The sequence below is a fragment of the Corythoichthys intestinalis genome, chromosome 5 (assembly GCF_030265065.1).
Source record: "Corythoichthys intestinalis isolate RoL2023-P3 chromosome 5, ASM3026506v1, whole genome shotgun sequence".
NCBI classification, from domain to species: domain Eukaryota; kingdom Metazoa; phylum Chordata; class Actinopteri; order Syngnathiformes; family Syngnathidae; genus Corythoichthys; species Corythoichthys intestinalis.
In genome coordinates this window covers 244,992-269,108 of record NC_080399.1, presented here as the reverse complement: position 1 = coordinate 269,108, position 24,117 = coordinate 244,992, and the positions used below count along the sequence as shown (strand labels likewise).

The 24,117-nt window shown below is 47.8% G+C and overlaps 1 protein-coding gene across 1 annotated transcript; it reads left to right on the top strand.

The window, feature by feature from the left end:
• The first annotated feature begins 1,562 nt into the window (after nt 1-1,562).
• Nucleotides 1,563-20,687, top strand: ambra1b (autophagy/beclin-1 regulator 1b). Its single transcript, XM_057837480.1, has 19 exons — nt 1,563-1,886; nt 3,095-3,269; nt 3,348-3,406; nt 9,069-9,252; nt 9,334-9,506; nt 12,071-12,140; nt 12,202-13,367; nt 13,452-13,538; nt 13,601-13,789; nt 13,855-13,935; nt 16,285-16,388; nt 16,460-16,570; nt 16,648-16,836; nt 16,909-17,063; nt 17,128-17,267; nt 17,577-17,678; nt 17,738-17,919; nt 17,993-18,085; nt 18,229-20,687. The coding sequence occupies exons 2-19, from the start codon at nt 3,138-3,140 to the stop codon at nt 18,552-18,554; spliced, it is 3,543 nt and encodes a 1,180-aa protein (XP_057693463.1). The 5' UTR covers nt 1,563-1,886; nt 3,095-3,137; the 3' UTR covers nt 18,555-20,687.
• Nucleotides 20,688-24,117: the final 3,430 nt, after the last annotated feature.

The window sequence follows — 24,117 nt, the reverse complement described above, 5'->3', positions numbered from 1 at the left end:
ACAGTATATATATTGTGTGTGTGTATTAAATATGTTACAATTATAATAAGGACCATTTTGGTCGATTCATTGTCACGTGGCCGAGCGTCATCTTTTTTTGAAAAACAAAATCCGTCAAATGAGGGCGACCTCGGGTCCCTGTAAAAGACAGGAGGGCCACGGCTGCAAATCAGGGTCAAAAAAATGTCACAAAGTACTATATTTTGGCATGACTGGAACTAGAGCATCTTTTTGAATAGGTTTTAGGTCTATGCAGTGGCATTAGCGTAGCCATAAATAGCTCGCGATCATATACGCGTGAAAGTGAAAACAATTCATACATATTTTTGGTGCTTACGAGCTGATGAAGAACGATGAAACGGAAAGACATGGAACTAAACAAACCCAACCTATTTTTCGGCAACCCCTGAACGCGCACCGGGCCGAACCCAACTTCTATGCACCATATGCGTTCGTGTAACGGGGTACCGCACGCATGCTATTTTTAGACCGTGCCGTCGCATCGTAAAGCAGGAGTGGGACATTATAGACCAGCCCTCGCATAAAAATGATGGAATTGTGCTACTTTTCTCCGCTAATCTTTCGAAAACGAACCTGCCGATCACACATTGCTTTTTTTGGAACTTGTAGAAACGACTCTAGACATTACGACACGTGAAGGATGTTTTCTTCATACGTTTCCCGAAACCAAAAACTCGGTGGAAAAAATGTGAAGACTGAATCAACTTGCGCGGACTTTTAACGCAGCTCGGCAGTAAACATTTATGCAGTAAACATTTTGTTGGGTTGGCATTGTCTTTCATAGGACAAAGAGGTGAGCCATTTTGATATTTTGAACTTATTTTTTAGCGTGACGTTGTGCCGTGCTGCTTCTGTCTGACAATGAATGACCCGAAAAGAATTAAAATGGTATCTGACTGTCACTGTTACATTTTCTGTTGTAAAAAAACAACAACTTTAGTAAGGGGGAAATGTAAATAAATTATAGAATTAAGATTTGTTATCAATGGAAAAATGAAAAGTGTTCGTTGGCTGTCACTGAGTAGCATTTGCGCTCTCAACACAAAACAAACAATATAAATGACCCCCAAGAACGGTCAGAGCTGTAGGACAACCATAGGATATAATATATAAGAAAGACAGGGCTGGTGGTAAAGGATAGCTTGTTGAAACAGGAGAATGTCATTGTCAGTCGCGTAAGAAAAAGGTGTCGATAAAACAGCTAAGGCTATGCTTCGGTCGGCTGTTTTTTTTCCTCGTCTTTTTCAGGCCTCGACACTCTAGCCATCTCTTTCACTGAACGTTTTTATGTTCTTCCACATGTTTGCCAGTGAATTTGGCACCTGGGACATCATTTTCGGAGAGAATTGGTAGGTTTGGCTCTGTAAACATGTCTTTCGTGCACGATTTCCATTCATTTCCTATCGGGGACAAACGGTCGCGTGTCCCCCCCTCTTAGCAACAGTAGCTAACGTCATGAATATTAATAAAAGGAAGTGACGTGTTGCTTGCTGTACGCCATTAGGGAATGGCAGCGGGGCTTCCGGAGAGTAGAATCGATCGCTCGGCGCTCTGTTGCTCTGCCTGCGTGTCGTTAGCCGCCCGCCCGCCCGCCCGCCCGCGAGCTAGCTAGCCAGCTAGCTACCTAGGCAGGAGGCGTTCATCGTCGGGCGCCGAGTCGAGCGAGCGGCCGACAAATGTCCCCGGAAAGCTCGCCCGTCCCTCCGCTCAAAGTCTGACTTTTGTCCGTCCGTCCGTACGAGCGGACGCCCTCGGCGAGCGAGCGCCGGAGCGGTCGACTATTGCTGCCGACGGACGCCTTTCCCCTTTCGGCCTCAGCTCGCTCCGTGGCTAACGTTAACAGCGGCTGCCAAAGATGAAGAAAGGTAGGCCTTCCTTCTTTTCAAACTTTAGCCAACGCCGCTTCTACTCGACTTTTTGGATTGTTCTCCCCCCAAGCCGCACGGTGAGACGGCGGTGAACTCGTCAATGTTGCTGCTGGAAAATGGAAAAGAAAGGAGACCGGCTCGATAGCTACTATTTAAAGGTCTCTTGATTTCATGGATGGAGACCGCTTCACCATTTTAGCATCTTAGGCTGGACGGATGACGGACTCCACTTTGCCATAATGCAGCCGTCTGCCTTTGACGCAACATAGTTCCGAAATCGGCGAAGCAAAGTGGGGCCAAAGCCTCTCAAAAGAAACCCATTGTGGAGGATATTTGGCTTTGTCCAACACAGAAGCTCTTTCAATACTGCAGCACCATGCTAAAAGGAATAACGTTCATTTTCAAGCACTTGATCATAGAATAGCTTCTTCGTAAGAACCGAATGGAAAAAGTGCCATACAGTTCTTCCGTGGAAAGTGCACTCTGAATTGAGTAGTACTGACACTAAAATGACGGAATCGGCGAGTACTAACAATTCATCGTTGACCTACACACTATTTACTCTAGGATATTTTGTTTCCATCCGTCATTCGGCGTTCAACCAATTAGACCAGAGTCTTTGTGGAAATTTGTGGAAAAATTGCCATGGTAGCTATGCTGTTACGGTTGGTAAATGGGGGGTCATTTTGCTTTCACTTCCTGTTGATGTCGCGACACTTCCTGTTGGTTTTTGGGAGTGCCAATGAACATGTTTGCAGGTCCGAATAGGAAACTTTAGTGAAAAACGAACGGCGGGGCCGTTGGAAACCAATGGCAAATGTCTGAAATGAAATGCCAGAGCCTTACGCTACCGACACCTTAACTCGATATTTTTTCTGTACGAATTATGCGAATCGGATAGAAATTGGACGACTGGATACATTTCGAAAATGTACTTTGTCTTTTCAACCGACCCGCATTTTTGGGCCAACGGTCATCTTTTGGGGGGGTGTCGAACAAAAGTTTCTTGCGTCGCGCCGGAATTCCGGTCGTTTTGGCGTGCGAACGGTGTCGAACGGTGCGGGCCGAGCGGCGTGCCGTTGGGGGGGAGGGCAAAAACAATATTGTAGATGGTAGCGTTGCACGCAATACAAAAGCTACCATCAAGAAATGTTTCGTTTTGCACTGCGTAACTCTCTCTGTTACCCCCACCCTACGGTGCCAAGCCCGATTTAGGCTTTAAGGCCTCGACGCTCCCCGAGGCGGGCCATGGCGTCCGCTCCCAGGAACTCGGTGCGTCTCCTGTGGCGGCGCGAGCGCGGCTGGCAGACGTGCGCCTCGCAGCGCCTGCTGCACTTACTGGTGGAGGAGAAGGTGCGCTCAATGAAGTGGCAGAGTCAGGTGAGTCCCGAGCCGAGCCCGTCCCGCCGTTTTCCTCTTATCCGGCATCGCCCGACCGACCGTTTGCCATGTCCGCAGAAAGTGGAACTGCCCGACAGTCCCAGATCCACCTTCCTGTTGGCCTTCAGCCCCGATCGGTGAGCAGATGTCTTTTATTTATTTATTTTTTCACCTCTGGGGAAAAACGGGCTCGTTGCGGCAAAGCTCGCGCCGGTTTGAGTGCGAGCCCGATCGCGTCCTCTGAGTTTGAAACCTTCTGGTACCGTCGCTGTCGGGACAAAATGCGCACGGACGGCGTTTGGTCGCCGACGTTACCGGATTGGGGCGGTTTTCCCGTAAGTCTCGTGGCGTGAGAAAAATGGCTCGATCAATTTTGGGCCACTTTTGACCAAATTTCCCGGATTGGGGCGGTTTCCCGTAAGTCTCAGGGCGGGAGAAAAATGTCCCGATCAATTTGGGGCCACTTTTGACCAAATTTCCCGGCCGGTTTTGGAAGGAAGCCTTTTGACGACTTTTTTTGAACACCTGGAAGTTGAGCTCAATTGCTTCCTTTCAGCGGAATCTAACATTGGCAGTGCACGGTGCGTCGTTTCTTATTTGTGGAATTCAACCAAATCCTTCTCAAAAATGACATCACAACGCACTGTCATTTAAAAACCCCTGAGATAAATGAAAGTCATTACAAGAATAATACAAAACCAAAAATTGAAAATCTAAAAATGACGTGCTACTTTTTTTGGTTCTATTTTTCTGAATGTATTGTTGCGTATTCTGGCGTGTTTTGAGAGGTTTCCTGGTGACAGACAGGTGGATTTGCTTTTGCTTCCTATCTCGATGGAAATATCCTTCACGATTGTGTGGATTGACATGAAAATAATCCAAAGAACATCATGGTAATTGGTGGATTTGTTTTCAAAATGGAAATGGAATTGTTTAAGGAAAGCGGAGGTTGCCGTTCGGGCTGCTTTTTTTTTTAACGCGGCCAGCCTTTGCGCTGCAAAGTAGTATGCACAACATACTACTCAGCAGATTGGAACAGTGGGTAGGGCTTACTGACACTATTCTTCAGTGGTTCGCATCCTATTTACATGATAGGGATTTCTTTGTGTCAATCGGAAACTATCAGTCAGAACGAATCAAATTCACGTGTGGAGTCCCTCAAGGGTCAATTCTTGGACCACTCTTGTTTAACATCTATATGCTTCCGTTAGCTCAGATAATGGAACAGTATGACATCTCCTATCACGCCTATGCAGATGACACACAACTGTACATTTCTGTGTCCCCACATGATTATAGTCCCTTAGTCTCCCTGAGTAAATGCATTCATCAAATCAATGAATGGATGTGCCAGAATTTTCTCCAGTTAAATGCGGAGAAGACAGAGGTGATCATTTTTGGGCCAAAAAAGGAAAGGTCAAAGATAAGCAGGCAACTTGGCACAATGTCACTTACAGCTACAAATCAAGTCAGAAACCTTGGCGTAATTATTGATTCAGACCTAAAATTTGATAGCCATCTAAAGTCCGTCACTAAATCCGCTTATTACCACCTAAAAATGTAACCAGAATTAAGGGGCTTCTGACTCAACAAGACATGGAAAAACTTATGCATGCATTCATTTTCAGCAGATTGGACTATTGCAACGGTATATTTACGGGTCTTCATAAAAAATCAGTCGGGAAGCTGCAGCTAGTACAGAATGCTGCAGCCAGAGTCCTCACAAATACAAGGAAGCTGGACCACATTACACCGGTTTTGAAATCGCTACACTGGCTTCCAATGAGTCAAAGGATAGACTATAAAATACTACAAAACACTTAATGGCCTTGGACCAAAATACATGCTTGACTTGTTAGATTCCTATGAGACATCTAGACCCCTAAGGTCGTCTGGAACCGGTCTTCTGCATGTTCCAAGAACAAGAACCAAGCAGGGTGAGGCAGCATTTAGTTATGATGCTCCTCACCTCTGGAACAAGTTACCTGAACGTCTGAAGTATGCTCAAACTGTTAGCTCTTTTAACCCTTGAGAGTCGAAGGACGCGCCGGCGCGTCCTCAGCGCACGTCGTCTTTGAAGCGCCCTCACGTTTTAATTACGTCACCCACATGCCGTTGGTTGGTCTCGTTTTAAAGTGCGGAAGTTGCGGTTTACTCTCGTTAATATTTGAAGTCAATCGACCAACTAAAACATGAGATATTGTCATTTAAGTTTTATTGTCCTCTCAAAAAAACATTAAAACGCTGCATGGATCATTTGTTTATGTCTATATTTCCATCATTTCTTGTCCTTTTTCAAAACGGAAGCTCCATGAAAAAAACACAAATCAAACGAACCCTTTCGAAGTCACAGTGGAAGCACAAAATATTTATTTTTAAAAAAAAAATATAACTGCCGTGCGAGGTTCCACCGAACGAGAGGGAGGAGTGTTCTGAAGCAGCGAGGTGGCGAGCGACGGCCGTTTGGATCGAGCGAGCGACTTTGTGTGACTTTGAGAATGAACGGAAAACTAGATTTAGCGCAAGCAATTGTGCTTTTTGATCAACTTGAGGAAGAGGATGGTCCAAATTTGTCATCATCGTCTTCTTCGGAAGAGTCCTCGAGTGAAGATAGTGACGGATTTGAACACGTGGGTCAAGTTTCTTTTGGTATTGCAAGACAAAGTTAATTTTGATGCAATATAAGTGTGTGTTTGTGTATATAATAATAAAATGTGCATATCAGATCAAAGTCGTACGTGCACTGTGTGTATCCCAGGCAGGAATTTATAATTTGTGGTGTTCTTCTTTCTATATGAAGATTAGGGATGTAGCACATATTCAGCTATGGTATTCTTTCTATTGTCATACATATAGATTTCCATTATTATTTATTGCTGTATATATTTTTATTTTATACTTTATTAATTTCATAAATACTGACTTTTTTCATGTACATTTATAGTGACAATGAAAGTAAAGTGAAATGAAAATGGATGGGTGGAAAGAGGACCGACACCCCATGGAAGTGTGGGCTGTGTGATGTAGCCCTGTGTCTAATTCCAGGGCGAGACTGCTTTTCGGAGTGGCATGCCTGAAAAAAATTTAACTTGTTTATTGTAAATATTTTTGAAAATACTTTTTTTCCCCAATGTTATATATATACAGTGGTACCTCTACATACGATCACTTCGACACACGATCTTTTCGACATCCGACGTAAAATTTGAGCCGCCATTTGTTTCTACATCCGACGAGTTGCTCGAAATACGATGACATGACAGCACTGCAAACGAACGCACGGTGGATTTTCTTGTGTGAGAAATCAACACAGTTTTCAAAAAAAGTTGATACAGTTGGAGAAACAAGGAAAAAAGTGATGCTTACCTTTGAAATGAAGATGCAAGTTATAGAAAAATATGAGCTTGGGGTGCGTGTCCCTGAACTGGCTCAACAATACAGCTCCGTGGTCCTCTTCCGACCACCGTTCGCCACTATTTATAAGTTAAGGTGAAAATTATCATTGTGGTAACATTGCCAAGGAAATCGCCAGCTTCGTCACGTTTTTATCATTAATTTAAGAACTTATCCAACACAAAACGCCCATTGTCTTAAGCAGTTGACTGCTCTCAAGAAAACGAAAGTATTATCTCTACCGCACCGACCTATCTCACTTCGCGGTGCGTTCAGGGACAGTAAAAAGTGTCCGCCATATTAGAATCCGATTCGTTACATTATTTACAGGAATAATTATTAATTATTCTTCTTCTTATTATATTATTCTGAATTATTTATTTATAACTTATTTGTTTTTCTATGTTTAATTGCCATTTGTAACAGTGCCAGCAGTATTTATTAAGAATTTAGTACAGTGGTACCTCTACATACGATCGCTTCGACACACGAACTTTTCGACATCCGACGTAAAATTTGACTCGCCATTTGTTTCTACATCCGACGACATGCTCGAAATACGACGACAATGGCAGCACCGCAGACGAATGCACGGCGGATTTTCTTGTGTGACAAATCAACACAGGTTTCAGAAAAGGTTGGTACAGGTGGTGAAACAAGGAAAAAGTTGATGCTTACCTTCGAAATGAAGATGCAAATGACAGAAAAATATGAGCGTGGGGTGGGCATCCGTGAAATGGCTCAACAATACATCTCCACGGTCCTCCTCCGACCATCGTTCGCCAGTCTTTATAAATTAAGCTGACAATTCTTATTGTCTCCAAAGAAATCGCCAGCTTCGCCACGTTTTCATCATTTCTTTTACAACTTATTCAACACAAAACGCCTGCTGTCTGCCTCAAATGATGGTGTTCTCAAGAGAACATTCAAAGTGAAAGTGAAACTCAAGCTCACCGGTCTGTTTCTGGCACGTGAGCCCCGCGGTGCGTTCAGGTACACAAAAAAACGTCCGCCTTATTAGAACCCGATTCGTTACACTATTACAGGAATTATTATTATTCTTTTTATTACATTATTCCAATTTTGATTTATAATTTATTTGTTTTGCTACGTGTAATTGCCATTTGTAATAGCACCAGCAGTATTTTTTAAGGATTTAGTGCAGGTTTTTGGGCTGTGGAACGAATTAATGGAATTATAATGTATTCCTATGGGGAAATCCTGCTCGACATACGACCATTTCGACTTACAAACAAGGTCCTGGAACGGATTAACTTCGTATGTAGAGGTACCACTGTATATGTTTTTAGGCTTTGGAACGAATTAATGGAATTATAATGTATTCCTATGGGAAAATCCTGCTCGACATACGACCATTTCGACTTACAAACAAGGTCCTGGAACGAATTAAATTCGTATGTAGAGGTACCACTGTATATATATATATATATTTTTTTTTTTCTTTCTTCTTTCCACAATCAGTCTTCTCAATTTGTGTATATAAATGTGTGTTCAAGAAGCTTGATTGTGTGTACATAGTTTTCATCAGGTGATGGGCCGCAATACCTAAACTCATAAAGAGATGGCCTCTAAACACTTTTTGTGTTAGATGGTATATATTTTTTCACTGTTCTTCCCTTTTTGGTCTGCTGTATATAACCTGTTTTGACTAGAGCATGTATAAAGGCAAAAAACGCCTATGGCTATACCTGTTGTTTATGTTGAATTGTCAAATATAAGACTATTTATTCTAAATTTTTTTGGTTGAATGTTCATCCTAACGTTGAATAAATATTACAAAGTTTCAAAACGGTTCGTTACGCATGTTTGGTTGTCAATTGGACATCAATATTAAAAATTTGGACAAAATGATTTTGGAATTTTTGGTCTTTTTGGGTCCAAAATGATGATTTATAATTGGTCAGTGAAGGAAACAACAGTTTGGACATGAAGTTCAAGGTGTCACAAAAAAAGGGACCAAACCAGGCCATCGTAAACAATTCTTTCTTTGAAATATAAAGGCAACTTCAAAGGCATGCAAAATCAGACAAAATAGGCCCAGACCTTAAAAGGGTTAAATCGGGGCTTAAAAACGCTTTTGTTTAGCACTGCATATCCATAACTGGCTATATATTTCAATCTACCTGCTTTCTATTCCTCTTGTGCTTATCTCCATTGCTGATTTCAATTATTATGAGGAGTAGTAGTAGTAGTTTGTTTTATTTTGATTTCTGTTTTATTTATTTTTATTCTATTTGTGATTAAATGTGATCTTTTGTCTTGGTTTTTTCACGTTGTATTGATTTAAATGTGATTTTTATGATCTTCATGTGATGTAAAGCACTTTGAATTGCCTTGTGTTGAATTGTGCTATATAAATAAATTTGCCTTGCCTTGCGCTCTCAGGACCCTGATGGCCTCCACGCACGTCAACCACAACATTTACATTACCGACGTGAAGACCGGAAAGTGCCTCCATTCCCTGGTGGGTCACCGTCGGACGCCCTGGTGCGTGACCTTTCACCCCACCATCCCCGGACTGGTGGCCTCCGGGTGCCTCGACGGCGAAGTCCGCATCTGGGACTTGCACGTGAGTCGTCGTCCTCGTCTCCGGTCGGCGGCCCCCGTCCGATCCCGTCCGACCCGAGCGTCGTCTCCGTCCGGATCTCAGGGAGGCAGCGAGAGCTGGTTCACCGACGGCAACGTGGCGGTGGCCTCACTGGCCTTCCACCCGACGGCGCAGCTGCTTCTCATCGCCACCGGCAACGAGCTGCACTTTTGGGACTGGAGCCGGCCGGAACCCTTCGCCGCCGTCAAGACGGCCAGCGACGCCGAGCGAGTGCGGTAGGTCGGTCGGTTGTGCTGCGCTACGGATTTAGAAAAGATGACAAATACGTCTTTGAATGAATGTTTTTTCGCTCGGTCGAAACCGCCACTAAACTAGTATTACTTTTATATGATTATTAGGGCTCGGACGATCCGCTTTTGTCACGATCCCATCTATATCCCGATACCCGGGTGGCGATCCGATACGGATTGCGATACTTTGACGATGGCGACGCATTACCGTTTAAAATGTATAAAAACATGTATCTGCATTTCAACTAGATGCCATTTATTCTTTTTTTTTTGACATCGAAAAGTGCATTACCTGTTGCAGCAACTGTTCCTATGCAAAATGTGCCAGTACGAGATTTTGACGATACGATAACCTTAAGCAAAAATACTGTGGTTTCACGGTATCGCAATTATAGCTCTGAAATGTGTTATTTTGACATGTATGAGTTAAAAAAAAGTTTTCCATTGAACAGGATTTAAAAAAAAAAATTCACAACATATTTGCAAATTGGCAGATGTTTACAATGGCAGAAGACTTTACAAAAGTAGGCTAACGGTAGAGAGGAAACTAGTTCGCCGTCTCGGCACGCTCGCTAGCCACGTTGTCTGCCTCGTTAAAAAGCTTACGTTATAGTATTTGTTTCACCATCGCCGGGCACACTAAACCGGCTCGAGTGAACTCTCGTAGCCGGCGGGAAACGTTCACGACGGCTTTTACTTACCTGAAATTTTGTGGAAAGTGATGGATGATGATCACGTAAATGTGAAATCACGTTGGAGGTATCGCCCGCACGTCGGCTAACGTCCCTTCTCTAAGCCGCGCCCGTCCGTTTCTTTTTAGGTGGCCGCAGTACTCCAGTACTAGCGGACTTTGTCTACTTTTAAGGGGCGGGGAGGTCAGGTATACTTTCAACACCTTCAGCCATTATGTCTATTCAACAGCAGAGCGACAACCGGAGGGGAAGGGCCGAGCGCTGCCGTTTCAAGCCGCGGATTTCTCGCTACATTTTTGGGACCTCAAAAACAGCTAATACAGGGTGACCCAAAAAAAAGTTTACACTCAATTGACTGCTTGTTTAAAAGCCATTGAAACATATCTAAATAGGTTGTCATGCTTAAGTGATTCATTAAGGTCACTCAATGCAGCTGGTCATCTCTCGTCTCTACAATTCCTGTGCTTCTGCTGAAAATGAAGAAAACTTAAGCTGTACCTGAATTGCTGACACCTACTGAGATTGCAGCAAATCTGAGAATATCCAGATGTGCAGTCTACAAAGTTAAAAAGAAGCTGAAAGATACTGGAACAGCCTCACCAAAACCTGGGTCTGGAAAACCCGATCTGTGCGGACCAAAAAGTTGATTGACAAGGTGATATGTGGCCACCCCAGAGTCCACATCTCAATCCCCTGGATTATAGCATGCGGGCAACTGTGGAGGACAGTGCCTGTAAGAAGCCACAAACTTCTGTGGCAGCCTTGGAGAGGTCCATTGTTAGATCTTGGGAAAAGATGACAGCATCCTACATAAAGAAGACCTGTCAAGCGTTCCGCAGGCGCCCGGAGGCTGTTGTGACACTTAAGGGAGGACACATTGAAAAATAGAGTACTGTACATGTTCTTTACAATAATGTATAATTTGTGATTAAATTCTAATTCTAAGATGAATAAACATGGCATTTAAGTTGTATTATGGCAGTGTTAACTTTTTTTTGGGTCACCCTGTACTGTGATGGATAATTTTAGCGGTTTTGAAACCGGCAAGTTTTCATACCATGCTAAACCTTGAAACCGGTAAAAAACGATGCAAAACACTTCACATTTTATACAGGGCCTGATCCGATACCCCCCAAAAAATGTTCCAAAAAATAAATAAAATTGTTTAAAACACGTGACCGTCCCACTGAATTATTTTTAAACGAGAATAACGTAGAAAAATACTTTTCTTTATTAAATGCTTCATTGAGTCGGTCCCCTCAAATCCTCTCACGCCGTCGAGACGGCTTGCGCGAACGCAACGCTACCGAGCACAAAGACGCGTCCGTCATTGTCGAGCTTGTTAAACATGCGGCGTCTTTCAAGTATAGCGTATAGTATAGTAAGTATAGCGCTCCCGGGCTATCTGAACCACTGTCACACATCGCAGCGCAACCAAGAAAAGCAGCAGGACGGAGAGAGGACATCTCTTGTTTGTCGGCTTGTGGCCGGCGCGGCACATTACAGGTGTCTAAAGTATCGATACTCGGATGGTGACATAAAGGATGGCGATATATCGCCAAACGATATTTTTTCCCAGCTCTAATGACCGGGGCATTTGGGTGATTCCTTAATACATTTCCGAGGTATCGGATCGGGCCTCGGTACTGGCGGACGCTCAAAATCGGGTGACTCGCGTGCAACGATACGGGATCGGGACAAACTGAGATTCTCCTGAAATTGTCTGGCAGCAAAAGAGCAGAGAGTTAACGGCGATCAAACGGACGGGCGTCCGCTCGAGCCCCAAAAAAAACACTTTTTTTTTTTTTTTTTTTTGCTCAGGCGAGTCTGTGACTCGAAAGCATTTGTCTTCCTCAGGTTGGTGCGCTTCGACCCGCTGGGTCACAACCTGCTGACGGCCATCGTGAACCCGTCGTCCAATCAGCAGGTGAGCTCCCGATCGACCCGGCGGCGTCCGCCGAACCCACCCGCGTCTCGGTGCTTTTCAGAACGAGGATGAGGGCGACGTGCCCGCGGACGGCGCGGAGCTGCCCCAGCCGCATTTCCGCCAGCGGTCCTTCTTGCCTCAACCTGTCCGCCGCACGCCTATCCTGCACAACTTCCTGCACATCTTGTCGTCGCGCTCGGGCGGCTCGCCGGGCACCGGCGAGCAGGCCGCGCGCGCCCAGGGCGCCGACGCGGGGGAATCGCCCGCCTCTCCCCCGAGCCGCTCGTCCATCGCGGAGCGGGGGCCGCCCTATCTGGGCTGCACTCGCTTCCTGGGCATGGCGTGCGCCTGCGCGCATTGTTTGGCCAACCGCGGCCCGTCTCCGCCGCCGGGGGCCGCGCCGTCGGAAGCCCCGAGGGCCGCGGCCCGGGCGGAACCCCGCCCCTCGGCCTTCACCTCGCTCTACTACGGCGGCGCCGAGCCGGCCTCCGCGGACTGGAGCGGAGGCTCGCCGAGCGCGGGCCGCGAGGTGCCGCCGCCCCGGACCTCCTCGTCTTCCTCGCTCGGCCTCCTGGCGGCGTTGCGTCAGCAAGAGGGCTCCTCGCACTCGCCCGTCTACACCTCGGCCAGCGACGGGCGGGGTTTCCCCCGGCGGAGCGACGGCGCCAATACCAGCAGCGGGCACCACCCTTTCTGGGACGGCTCTCGCGGAAGCCCCGCCTCCTTTCGGAACGTCTTGCAGTGCAACCTCAGCCGCTACTTCCTGGAGTTGGAGCGCGCGCAGGAGACTGAGACCCCGCCCAACAACAACGCCGGCCCGGACTCGGCCGGGCCCTCTTCCTCGTCTCCCGCGGCGCCCCCTTACCCGACTTCGCCCCGTCCCCCGGAGCCCACCTCCCCTTCCGGAGGCGCCCGTGGACATCTGAACCGCTGCCGGGCGTGTCACAACCTGCTGACCTTCAATCACGACTCTCAACGCTGGGAGCGCAGCGGGCAGACGTCGTCGGCCGACGCCCCGCTCCCGATCGGCGGGGGTTCCGAGGAGGGCGAGCGGCGGCCCGTGCCTGCCTTCCCTTCGGCGCCGCCCGCCGAGCAGACGGTGGGTCTGGTGTACAACCGGGACACGGCCCAGTGGGAGAGGGTGTACCGGCAGGCCCGGGCCCCCGAGGCTTTAAACCAGGAAATGCCTGTGGACCCCACGCCCGTGGACGAGGACTACCTCAGAAGGTAGCCGGGGGGGGTGGGGGCCATAGTCCACCGCCTCCTCACCCGTTCTCTCCCTCTCCCTCTCTCTCTCTCGCTCTCTCTCAGGAGACTTCTGGAATCCTCTCTCATGTCGTCGTCTCGTTACGACGTGACCGGATCCAGAGACCACCCCATCTACCCCGACCCGGCCAGGTGAGCCCCTCCGTCGTCGGGCCCGTCGGCGATGCTGACGCGTGTTCCCGCCTGCCCCTTAGGCTGTCCCCCGCCGCTTACTACGCTCAGAGGATGATCCAGTATTTGTCCCGGCGAGACAGCATCCGTCAGCGTTCTCCCCGCTACCAGCAGAACCGCCTGCGGGCCACGTCGTCGTCCTCCTCCGACGGGCCGACCGGCGGCGCGCCGGGCTCCTCGGACGGCGCCGACGTGGACTTTGACGAGTTGGAGTGAGTCCCTTCCGGCGACCCTGACCCGCGTCCGGCCGGCTAATTGCGCCCCGCTCTCTTTTCAGCGATAACGGCGAGCGAACGCGGCACAGGGCGCCCCGAAACGCCAGGATGTCGGCGCCGTCGTTGGGTCGCTTCGTGCCCAGGTGAGTTTTTTCGGGCCAAATGCGGAAACGCGCGCAGACGACGTCGGCTTTGGCACGCCGACGACGCGCCGCGGAAACGCGCGCAATCACGCCCAAATTTTCACTGCGGGACGTGAAAAGCGGCCCGGAGTCAAATTTGGGTCGTTTGGGTGGAACCTGAAGACGTGGGATTTTTTTTTTTTTTTCCCGCAACAGTGTCACGCTACTTTCTGATTGTGCCGTTTTTCTATTGAGGCTTCTAAAAAGAAAGGATACGTTAGTATACTTCAGCGTTTACATCCATCCGTCCATCCGAGCTGACGCGTTCCGTCCTAATTCCGCCAATAAAACCGGTTAAATGGAGGAACTGGACGATACCACGCGCCACCATATGGCAGGGTCACAATATGATATTAAAAACTACAATGTCATTAAAACTTGTGATTAATTATTGTTTTAGTTGTACATGCAAATACAGTACAGAGAAAGCAATGGTGATCGCCCGTCATCTCGCATTGTGGTGGATTTCGGGCTGTGAAATGTTATGGAGAACTAGTGGGGGGGGGGGAACAATCGTTTAAGATCAGACACTTTCATTTCTAAATAAAAGGGCATTTTGTTTATACAGTAACACAAGCACATTTTCTTAAATAGCTATAGACTTCTCATCACTGTGCGCCTCTTGGGCTTCAAGAGCACTCGAGAGCACCGTGAAGCTTTGAACCCGTTTGCCGCAAAGCATCAAAAAGCTTGGTTCGGCGGCCATCGCCGGCAGGCGACCGCTGTTGTCGTCCAACGTGCCCGCATTGAATCGCTACAGATGCGAATAACATTCAAACTCTGCTAATTATTTTTTCAGTTACCGCTCCAGTTGTTTCATTCATTGTGGTAATGTGAGTTTTGTTTTGAAACCGTGAGTTTGAATGACCTGCTATCACTTGTGGTTGTCTGTTGAAGCCACTTCTTGCACTTACACATTATGAGCGGGAATGGATCCTCGCCATCTCATGAGCACCATAAAATGTACTCCCGTAAGCCTGTCGCCATATGCAGTGAGTCCATTTATCGCACGGTAAATAAAAACGAGGGCTGCGATTTATGACATGACCGCATGCGCACATACAATTGTATGGTGCTTGCGCTCGGCGCACGTGCGTGTTGATTGCATACGAGACTCCAATTCCTTTCATGATGTTTATTGGTCACCAACCCGCCGTGGAATTCAAATTAAGGTAACACATCTATGTTAAACATTGTAAAACGCTACGTTTGCTACATTGAGGCTAATGGAAAGAAAGAAGACAATGTACTAAGCACTTTAGCCTTCTAGAAAGTCAAAATTGTGGTTAAAAGGTGACACTTCAAACATGAAAAGTTGCCGGTTTATAGCATTTGCAAACGATGGGAAAAAACGAGAAATTTTTGAGTGACACCACACGTGTGACAAAAAGAGAAGTGCACTTTTTTTTTTTAATACAGAGTGTAAAGTGTAAGGTTAGCGGCTTGGCGAACGTACTTCCGGTGAACATTTCAAAATAAAAGCACTTCATGTGAATCATGTGGCGTTAAATCTCACATACTTCCAATTCTATGCTAAGAGTAGCTTTAAAATGACAGCCATAATTAAAAATTGGCTCCAACTTTGCCAACAGGTGCTCTTTGCGGGACAAGATGACAGCCATTTTGGATCAAATCAAGACTTTTGATGGGCTCTAATTGGCAGAGAACAAAAAGTTTCTCACCGCTTTCATATTCCGCAGTTAGCTTTCAAATGACTCATTATGCATCCTGTGTGTGTGTTTTTAAATATTTATTATGTGTTTTATTTACAACCGATATATTGCATTTGAACAGGTGGTTTATCATTAGTGGTTGAATTGGACAATAATATCTGCAATCATTTATGAGACGACAATATATGGCCTACCAAAATTTGTCATAGTGACAGGCACGGTAAAATTGCCGGGTCAGTAAAGCAATTTGACTAAACTACGTACGGGCCATTTGGCTCAAATCATTCGGCAACGCGCCAGTCGTATATATTGCCATCCGTATTTTTCCAAACGCGACGGACGTTTTTCGCTCGCTCCCTCGCTCTGCTTTAGTATATGACCGTTTGCCGACTCGGCGAGCACAATGGACTTGTCGACCTCCCGTGTATTTTGACACGACGTACGAAAACGGCGGTAACGCCTGAAGATGCGTGGCCCGTCCTCACATACGCGGCAAGGAATAGCTGACGCGGTGTTTTTCGAGGTGTACGTCGGTGCGTTTTCGACGCCAGTAGATGTCGTCAATGTTTTCACAATCCTATTCAACACTCGGCCACGTTTATTTAGCCTTAAACGGCGACGTCCCTCCCTCCGGCAGGCGCTTCCATCTCCCCGAGTACCTACCGTACGCCGGGATCTTTCACCACGAGAGAGGCCAGCCGGGCTTGGCCACGCACTCGTCGGTCAACAGGGTGCTAGCCGGTAAGAGCGCGCTCCCGCCCCGCCCCGCCCGGATCCCGCTTCCGCCCTAACGGGTCGCCCCGGTCTGGCAGGCGCGTCTATCGGCGACGGCCAGTCGGCGGTGGCCAGCAACATCGCCAACACCACGTACCGCCTGCAGTGGTGGGACTTCACCAAGTTCGACCTGCCCGAGATCAGCAACGGTAGACCGGTAGCCCGCGGCGGCCGTCCGTCCGTCCGACCGACACCTTTCGACGGGACGTCTTTGTTTTTGCCGCAGCTTCCGTCAACGTGCTGGTGCCCAACTGCAAGATCTACAACGACGCCAGTTGCGACATTTCGGCCGACGGGCAGCTGCTGGCCGTCTTCGTTCCCAGCAGTCAGCGCGGTTTCCCGGACGAGGGCGTCCTGGCCATCTACTCGCTGGCGGCCCACAACCTGGGCGAGACTCTGTACACCAAAAGATTCGGTAGCCGCCGTCCGTCTGTCCGGACCCCGGACGCCGCGCCCCCTGACTCGTCTCCTTCCTGCGATCTTTCAGCTCCCAACGCTATATCCGTCAGCTTGTCGCCGCTGGGCTGCTACGTGATGGTGGGCTTGGCCTCTCGCAGGATCCTGCTGCATCCCACTACGGACCACATGGTGGCGCAGGTCTTTCGGCTGCAGCATCCTCACGGAGGGGAAACGTCCATCAGGGTGAGTATCTGGCGGACGACGGAGCCGGGGCGGCTTTCCGCAGCTTTCCGCTTCGCTCCGGCAGATGGTGTTCAACGTGGTGTACCCCATGGCGCCGGACCAGCGGCGCCACGTCAGCATCAACTCGGCTCGCTGGCTTCCGGATCCTGGCATGGGGCTGGCGTACGGGACCAACAAGGGGGACCTGGTCATCTGTCGCCCAGTGTGAGTCCGCGGATTACACCGTAGAGTATCGAAGGGGCGCGCCTCGTCCGTCGGTGGTCTTAAAAGGACGGATGCGATACTGTAGCTCAAAGAAGAAGCCATTTTCAGCCACCGCAATCAATCACCTTTACCTTATAGACTGGAATGCGGGCGCGTGTGATCATGTTTATTAATGTTGTCATGTCAGTTAGGATATTGCTATTTGATTGGCAATGATGGATCAATTGGCCACCCTCACTTACGATGGCCACTTTCATTCAATTCGTTCTGTCGACGAGCCCTAACGGACACTTCCCCCCCGCTTTTCAGGTTCTATCGCGGGGACGGGGAAAATCCGGCAGAGTCCGGCGCGGAGCCTTTGTTTTCCGTCAACAACGGCGGAGGCCGGGCTCGGGCCTCCGACAGACCCGGGTGAGTAAGCCCGCCGATCGGTGGGTTCGCCCGCTTCTTTAACGGCGCGCGTCGTCCAGGCCCGGTCGCCCGGGATGGAGGCTGGACAGGGACATGGGCTTGATGAACGCCATCGGTCTGCGGCCCAGAAATCCCGCCCCTTCCGTCACGTCGCAAGGAACGCAGACGCCCGCCGTCCAGCTGCAGAACGCCGAGACGCAAACTGAGCTTTCCCACGCCGGCGCCTCCCGGCCGCCGCCCGGTACCTGACATTTTACGCGCCCGAAGCCGCCGCGGTCCGACCCGTCGCCTGACCCGCTTTTCCTCTGCGATAGCGCCGCCTCCGCCGGCGGCTGACGATCTCCTACGGTCTCGCGACGCGGCGGGTCCGGTCGGCCGAGCTTCGGCGGAGGTCCCGGACGACGCAGGTAACCGGCGCGGGTCGCGAGGTCGAGCGTGCCGGCCGACGGCTAATTTGCGACCGGAAAACGGCGGCGGCCGACGAGCCGTTCCCCGGCGTCGCGCTAGCGGGCGAGGCGAACCCGATTGACGGGAATTTTTGCCTTTCCAGGCGAGCTCCCGGACGGGAGCGCGTCGAGCGAGGACGCCCTGGCTCGGATCCGCCGACTAATCGCCGAGGGCGGCATGACGGCGGTGGTGCAGCGCGAGCGGAGCACCACCACGGCGTCCATGGGGGGCTTCGGCAACAACATCGTGGTCAGCCACCGCATCCACCGCGGCTCGCAGACGGGCGTCAGGAACGCCGGACGCCCCCCCGACCCGCCGGCTCCCGACCGCGCGTTCCGCGGGGGGAGGATCGAAGGAGCTTCGCCGCCGCCGGGCCCCTCCTTTCCCTCCTCTCGCGACAGTTTCCGCGGCGACCCGTACGGCAGGTAGTGAACATTTACCTCTGCCCGCCGAGCGCTCGCGAGTTTTGTACCGCGGGACCTTTAAACACTCGCGGGAGGAGGCGGGACTCAGCCGGCCCGGTTTACCGGACGAACGGGGAGCGGCTATTTTTCACATTCCCGCCGCCGGCCACGACCGGAGTCGCTCTCGGCGGTAGCGGAGACTCCCGACGGCCTCCGACTCCTTCCGAATCAAACTTGAAATGTTTTCCGTCGCCTTTACGTTCCCTCTCTCGCGCGCGCGCGCATGTGTGTGCGCGCGCGCTACTGGCGATTGTCGGGTCGCGGGGGGCGGCGTTTTGGCAGCGAGCGTTCGATGCTGCGGTTTGGGCGCCCCCTACCCACCTTGCTTTTGCTTGACTTTTAGATGTGATCTTATTAAAGAACATGGAGACTCCAACGGCTGCTCCTGTTTTTATTTTTTTTCCTGGACTTTTCTCAATGCAACAGATGTCTGGTGTTGATATGAATCCATCCGCAAACAGTCTCCCTGATATCGATAGCGGGTCTTGCATAAATGATCCCAGATTTTGCGAGCATGTCGGTCTGTTTAAAGTGAAACGTTTCTGCTTCTCTTCAGAGCGAGTGTCCAGGGCCGCCGGTTGACAAAGAATGCGCCGAGTGGTTTATTTGGCAAAAGTGGCCAATAAGCTTTCAGTGTCTGTTGATCCAACGAACGTCATTTCCTATACGTTTACAATGGCCCTATTCGCCATTCCATTTAAAGGAAGTGACCCGCGATTAACCGGTAAAAACCCTGGAATGCCCACAAATCAAAAGGTAGGGACCCGTTATCACCTGGAAGTGACCCTAATGCCCTCCCACCCAATTCAACAGGAAGTGAGTTTTAGTGGTGGGTTTTAGATTGTGTTTACCTGCCACAGCAAAGCTACCATCACAATTTCCCTAGAAATGACGTCTTGTAGTTAAGTTGTAAATATTTTCAAAATGAGGTTTATAAGAATTTGGTCAAATGAGGTAGCCTTAAGTGTGTGTAGCGGTTCGGTCGTTGGGATAGGCAGTGTTAGAAAGGGTCTCTACTCTCAGAAATGAGTTTTTGTAACTCGAGGTGTCTGGATTCGGAGATTTAGTGTAAATTTCTCAAAATGTGGATGTAGGCAGACGGCTGATGTGAGGGGACCACATGAGCCGGAGGTGTCGAGGTCCCTTATTTGGGAGCGGCGTCGGTCGGACAAGGGCCTGGGCCATATTGATGGGGCAGTCATTCCATTCTGCTGCCTAGACACCCCATATGAAAGGGTGAGCCACAGATGGCGGAGACCAAATGGACTTGCCGTACATCGCGCCACATGCAACTAGGCCTTAGCTAGGTCCTCAACGTAGCGAGTACTCCATTGTAGTCCGGGCCGCCTCCAGGTTCTAGCTTTAGCGCAGGGGTGGCAAATCCGTCTTCAAAGGGCCACAGTGGGTGCTAGATTTTGTTCCAACCAAAGGAGATGAATACCTTTACACCAATCCGGTGTCATCAGTTGATTGCAGTCAGGTGCTGCTTGTATCCTCATTGGTTGAACTGTCTGTGCTGGATTTGTCGGAACAAAGACCAGGATCCACGGCGGCACTTTGTAGAATTGGTTTGACACCCCTGCTTTAGCGCTTGGTACTTCCTGATATCATAGTTGTATGAAGTTGATTTTGTCTGCACTTGTACTTGAATTTTTCTTTTATCCCAGACAATTTGTTTTAGGTGTTTTTATTTACCTGAGGCGGAAGTCGTCGCCGAAACACGTCAGGTTGGTAAATAAAACGACCTAAAACACAAATCCTGATATCATGTTTTCCCACTCAAATGACATGAAATTCACAGGCATTTTAGACAATCAAAGGATCCAATAAAAGACAATACCCTAACCACTTGCTGACAGCACGACCATCTTTTGACCTCCGACGCGGCGTGCTGTTATATGACCTCCGGACAGAGCCTAAAGGGCGCACGTGACGTCGGACACCGCAGAAGCCCCCTAAAGAAAATACGCTGGCAGGCCGCGGCCAACAATAAAAGGCCCTCACATTAAGTCGTGTTCCGCATTGAGAAAAGTCACTCAAAAGCACGGGATTGACGACGGCCCGGCTGTTACCGTGATCAATCAGCATTTTGCACTTAGTTTACAGGATTGGAAAAAAAAAAACACCTGTCACCCACCTCCCAGCAAAAATCATAAATATAACAAAAAAAATGCCACCGGAAGGAAGCCCTGGAAAGCGCTATTGTAAATATAATAGACCAAATTGTGTTTCCACACGGAAGCGAAAACTTCTGAAATCCAACTTAAAAAAGGCCCTTGTAGAGGCTTTCTTTGCGGTAAAACTTTTTTTTTTTTTTTGAGTATGTCTGAAAGCAAGGGCGTAGGTTTGGTCTCAATACTGGTAGGGACGATATAACGGCGTAACCTGCACGTACACTTTTTGCTGGGGACCCAAACACATTGGGTGAACGGCGGTCAGGGCTACATTTCGGACCAATGAAAACCTAAATTGTTGAGGTGGTTGCAGCTCAACGTTGCATTCGTAGGAAGAATTGACGGAGAATAAGTTGTCTTTTAGCCAAATCTTGGCATGTTTAATTTCCACTGACATGCGGATACATCCTCTCTCATCGCTGTCTTCACAGGCAATCCCACAAATCAAAGTCATCAAAGTCAAACAAGAAGAAGTAATAAAAGTAGCACTTTAGACAATTAAGTCCCATCCTGCCATCTTGTGGCGAAAAGATAATATGTCAATATTAGCATGCAATAGCAACATTATTTCAACATCAACTGAGGACACATTTATGAATACAAAACATTTCCTCCACCATTTCTCTCAACATAAATAATGAATAGGCTTAATGCAAAATAAATCTGTATTGACTTATAGCACCTTTCACGCTGCAAATTTACATTTTCTATATATTTTTTTTCTTCTTAAATCTAGTCGAATCATTTTCCCCATCTGGTTTTGAGTGTTAAAAGCTAGTTGAGAGATTAATGCGTCAGATTCTTCTATTTACTTTTAGTAAATTTTACTACTTGTTCTTGCTAAGTCCATACACCTAAAAGTCAAATCAAGAAAAAAATGCTTTCAAATAAGTTTTGACCAATATCTATTCTTGTATTAAGAACATTTCTGACATACAGGTGTTTTTTTTAGATTAAATATACAAACTTTATGCTTAAATTCAGTCTGTTAAGCTTATTTTCAACTTGCTATTTTTCTTATTTCAAAAAGTCGGAGTAAAATTGACTTGAAGCACTAGCAGATAATTTCACTTATTTCTAGTAGATTTACACTGAAAACAAGGGAATTCCCCCCCCCCCCCCCATTGTTTTAAGGAGGTGGGTTTTTGCAGCGCATATGTATAGGTTCAGGTGATAGATACACTGTTCGGTTCAAACCTTTGTTTTTAAAAACCAAACATTTTTGAAAACTTACAGACTAAATGTCTGGATTTAAAAAGCGGCTTCCTCCTCGGGTTGGAGAAATTCGCACAGATTAATGTTATGATATCTCTGATGCTGGTCGGACTTTCAGGAGCAAAATTAGTGGCGTGTTCTCACCTACACAACATTTACATTTGTTTTTACATTACTTACAGTGGCTGCTGCAGGCAGAAAAAAACTTGTAATATCCCTCGTCTTCGAAGGGGGCGAAGGAGGCGGCGGCAGACCCGTGCCGCCCATAAGGCGAGCTAGGCAAATGCCTTAGGGCGCAGCGGCGTCAAGAAAAATATTCAAAATAATATTTGTTGGTAGCAGCAGGGCCGGCCCAGCCTATAAGCAGTCTATGCAGCTGCTTAGGGCCCCTGACCACTAGGGGGCCCCCAATCTGGCAATTGTTTCATTTATATTCTATTTTGTTTACTACAGTTTGCTTTATTTGACTTTTGTGAGTTTTGATACTTAATTACAAGATTAAAAGAAATAAAAGTTCTTCCTTCTTTCTTTCCTCTTTTAGAAAAAGGTTTGGCGCTATCTACTGTAAGTACTGACAATCATTTGGGGTGAGAAGTTTGAAGTATGCAGTGCAACAAAATCTGATTAATATACAATATATGGACGTATGGGTTGGATTGCATGTATGGGTTTCACAGTACACTGTGACGAAATGGTGGGCCAAAAATATGGGCCCCTTTGCATTATTTTGCTTAGGGCCCCCCAATGGCCTGGGCTGGCCCTAGGTAGCAGTATTCAAGAAATTATACAAAACAAAAGAACAACAAAACCGTTCGTAATAAGTCTTTAAATAATAATGAAATCATTTTTCTAGTGTGCCCTCTGCCCATTTCACTTTTTCCTGTGATGCGATAATTGCACCACAGACCCTAGTCTCACCACCCAGCAGACCAGCGAGCTACCTGAAGGTGCTATTTTTAGCCTCCGCCATCGGCCTTTGACAGTCACGTGCCCAAACTAGCGGACACGCCCCCGGGCGCCATTTTGGGTGTACCGCGGATGTAAACAAACCACAACAAGAGTAGCCAGTGAAGAAGTGAGTGTTTAAACTCTTTTGAAACTTTTTGCTCAGTCACCAATCTGGAGAGGAATAAGAAGGATGAGAGGATACCGTACAGGGACAAACTTATCAAGGAGGCCAGGGATCGGTATTTGGCGAAATTGTCGACAATCAATCATATAGAGCTGTACGACCTCCCTACAAAAGAATGGGGCTCCGACGCCACACTATTGTCTCCAACTTCATCGCTGCATATAACTACCTCGTTTACGGTATCGGCGCTTACACATAGGAACAGTTGAAAAAGGATAAATCTCTCGAAGCTCACGGACATTTCACGAATGGCCGGGTGCGGGATCTCTCCGCGTTTCGACCGCAGGACTGGACTGGCCTGGCCCCATTGTGTGCTTTGTGTTGGCCAAGAGCATGCAACGGCTAAAGAAGACTTTTGGATCTGCTCTCGTTGCTCCTCTCAGAAACATGATACAGCTCTTACTTGAACATTGTTGAACTTGACATTACGGTGACAAGTCAACTTCATGAAAAGACAAAAGCCCTCCGAGTCAGAAAAAAAGAGAAGAGAGCACAAACGTGAAGAAAAACCGAGGTTTGTTGTGATGATTTTTTAAACAGCATAAGCACGTATACTTAGCGCTACCGTGAGCTAGCGGTTATTTACTTAGAGTTTATATGACTTACTGCTAAAGCAAAATTATACTGTATCATTAGCCAGGCTGTTGTTTTAGAAATATTTTCAGTATTCAGCCAGCTTTGGATTACTTTCAGTTCAATTTACTCACCCTCCCATTTTAGAGAAATTTGGACAAAGTGTACGGAGGACTAAAATTGTCTTGCTTTTTTTCATGTGATATGAACCACTTTTACCTTGTGTTAAATAGTGCTTTTCTAATAAATTTGCCTTGCCTAAAAGTGCCAAGGTTAATTAAATATATACACCATTAAATATGCCATTAATCATTTCATAGTTCTGTGGTACGGGGGACTAAAAGTGCCACGGATTTAAATGCAAACATTTGTTATTAAATGTGTCATTAATTCATTAAAATGGTGATTACCTTCATGCAAAAAAAAAAAAAAAA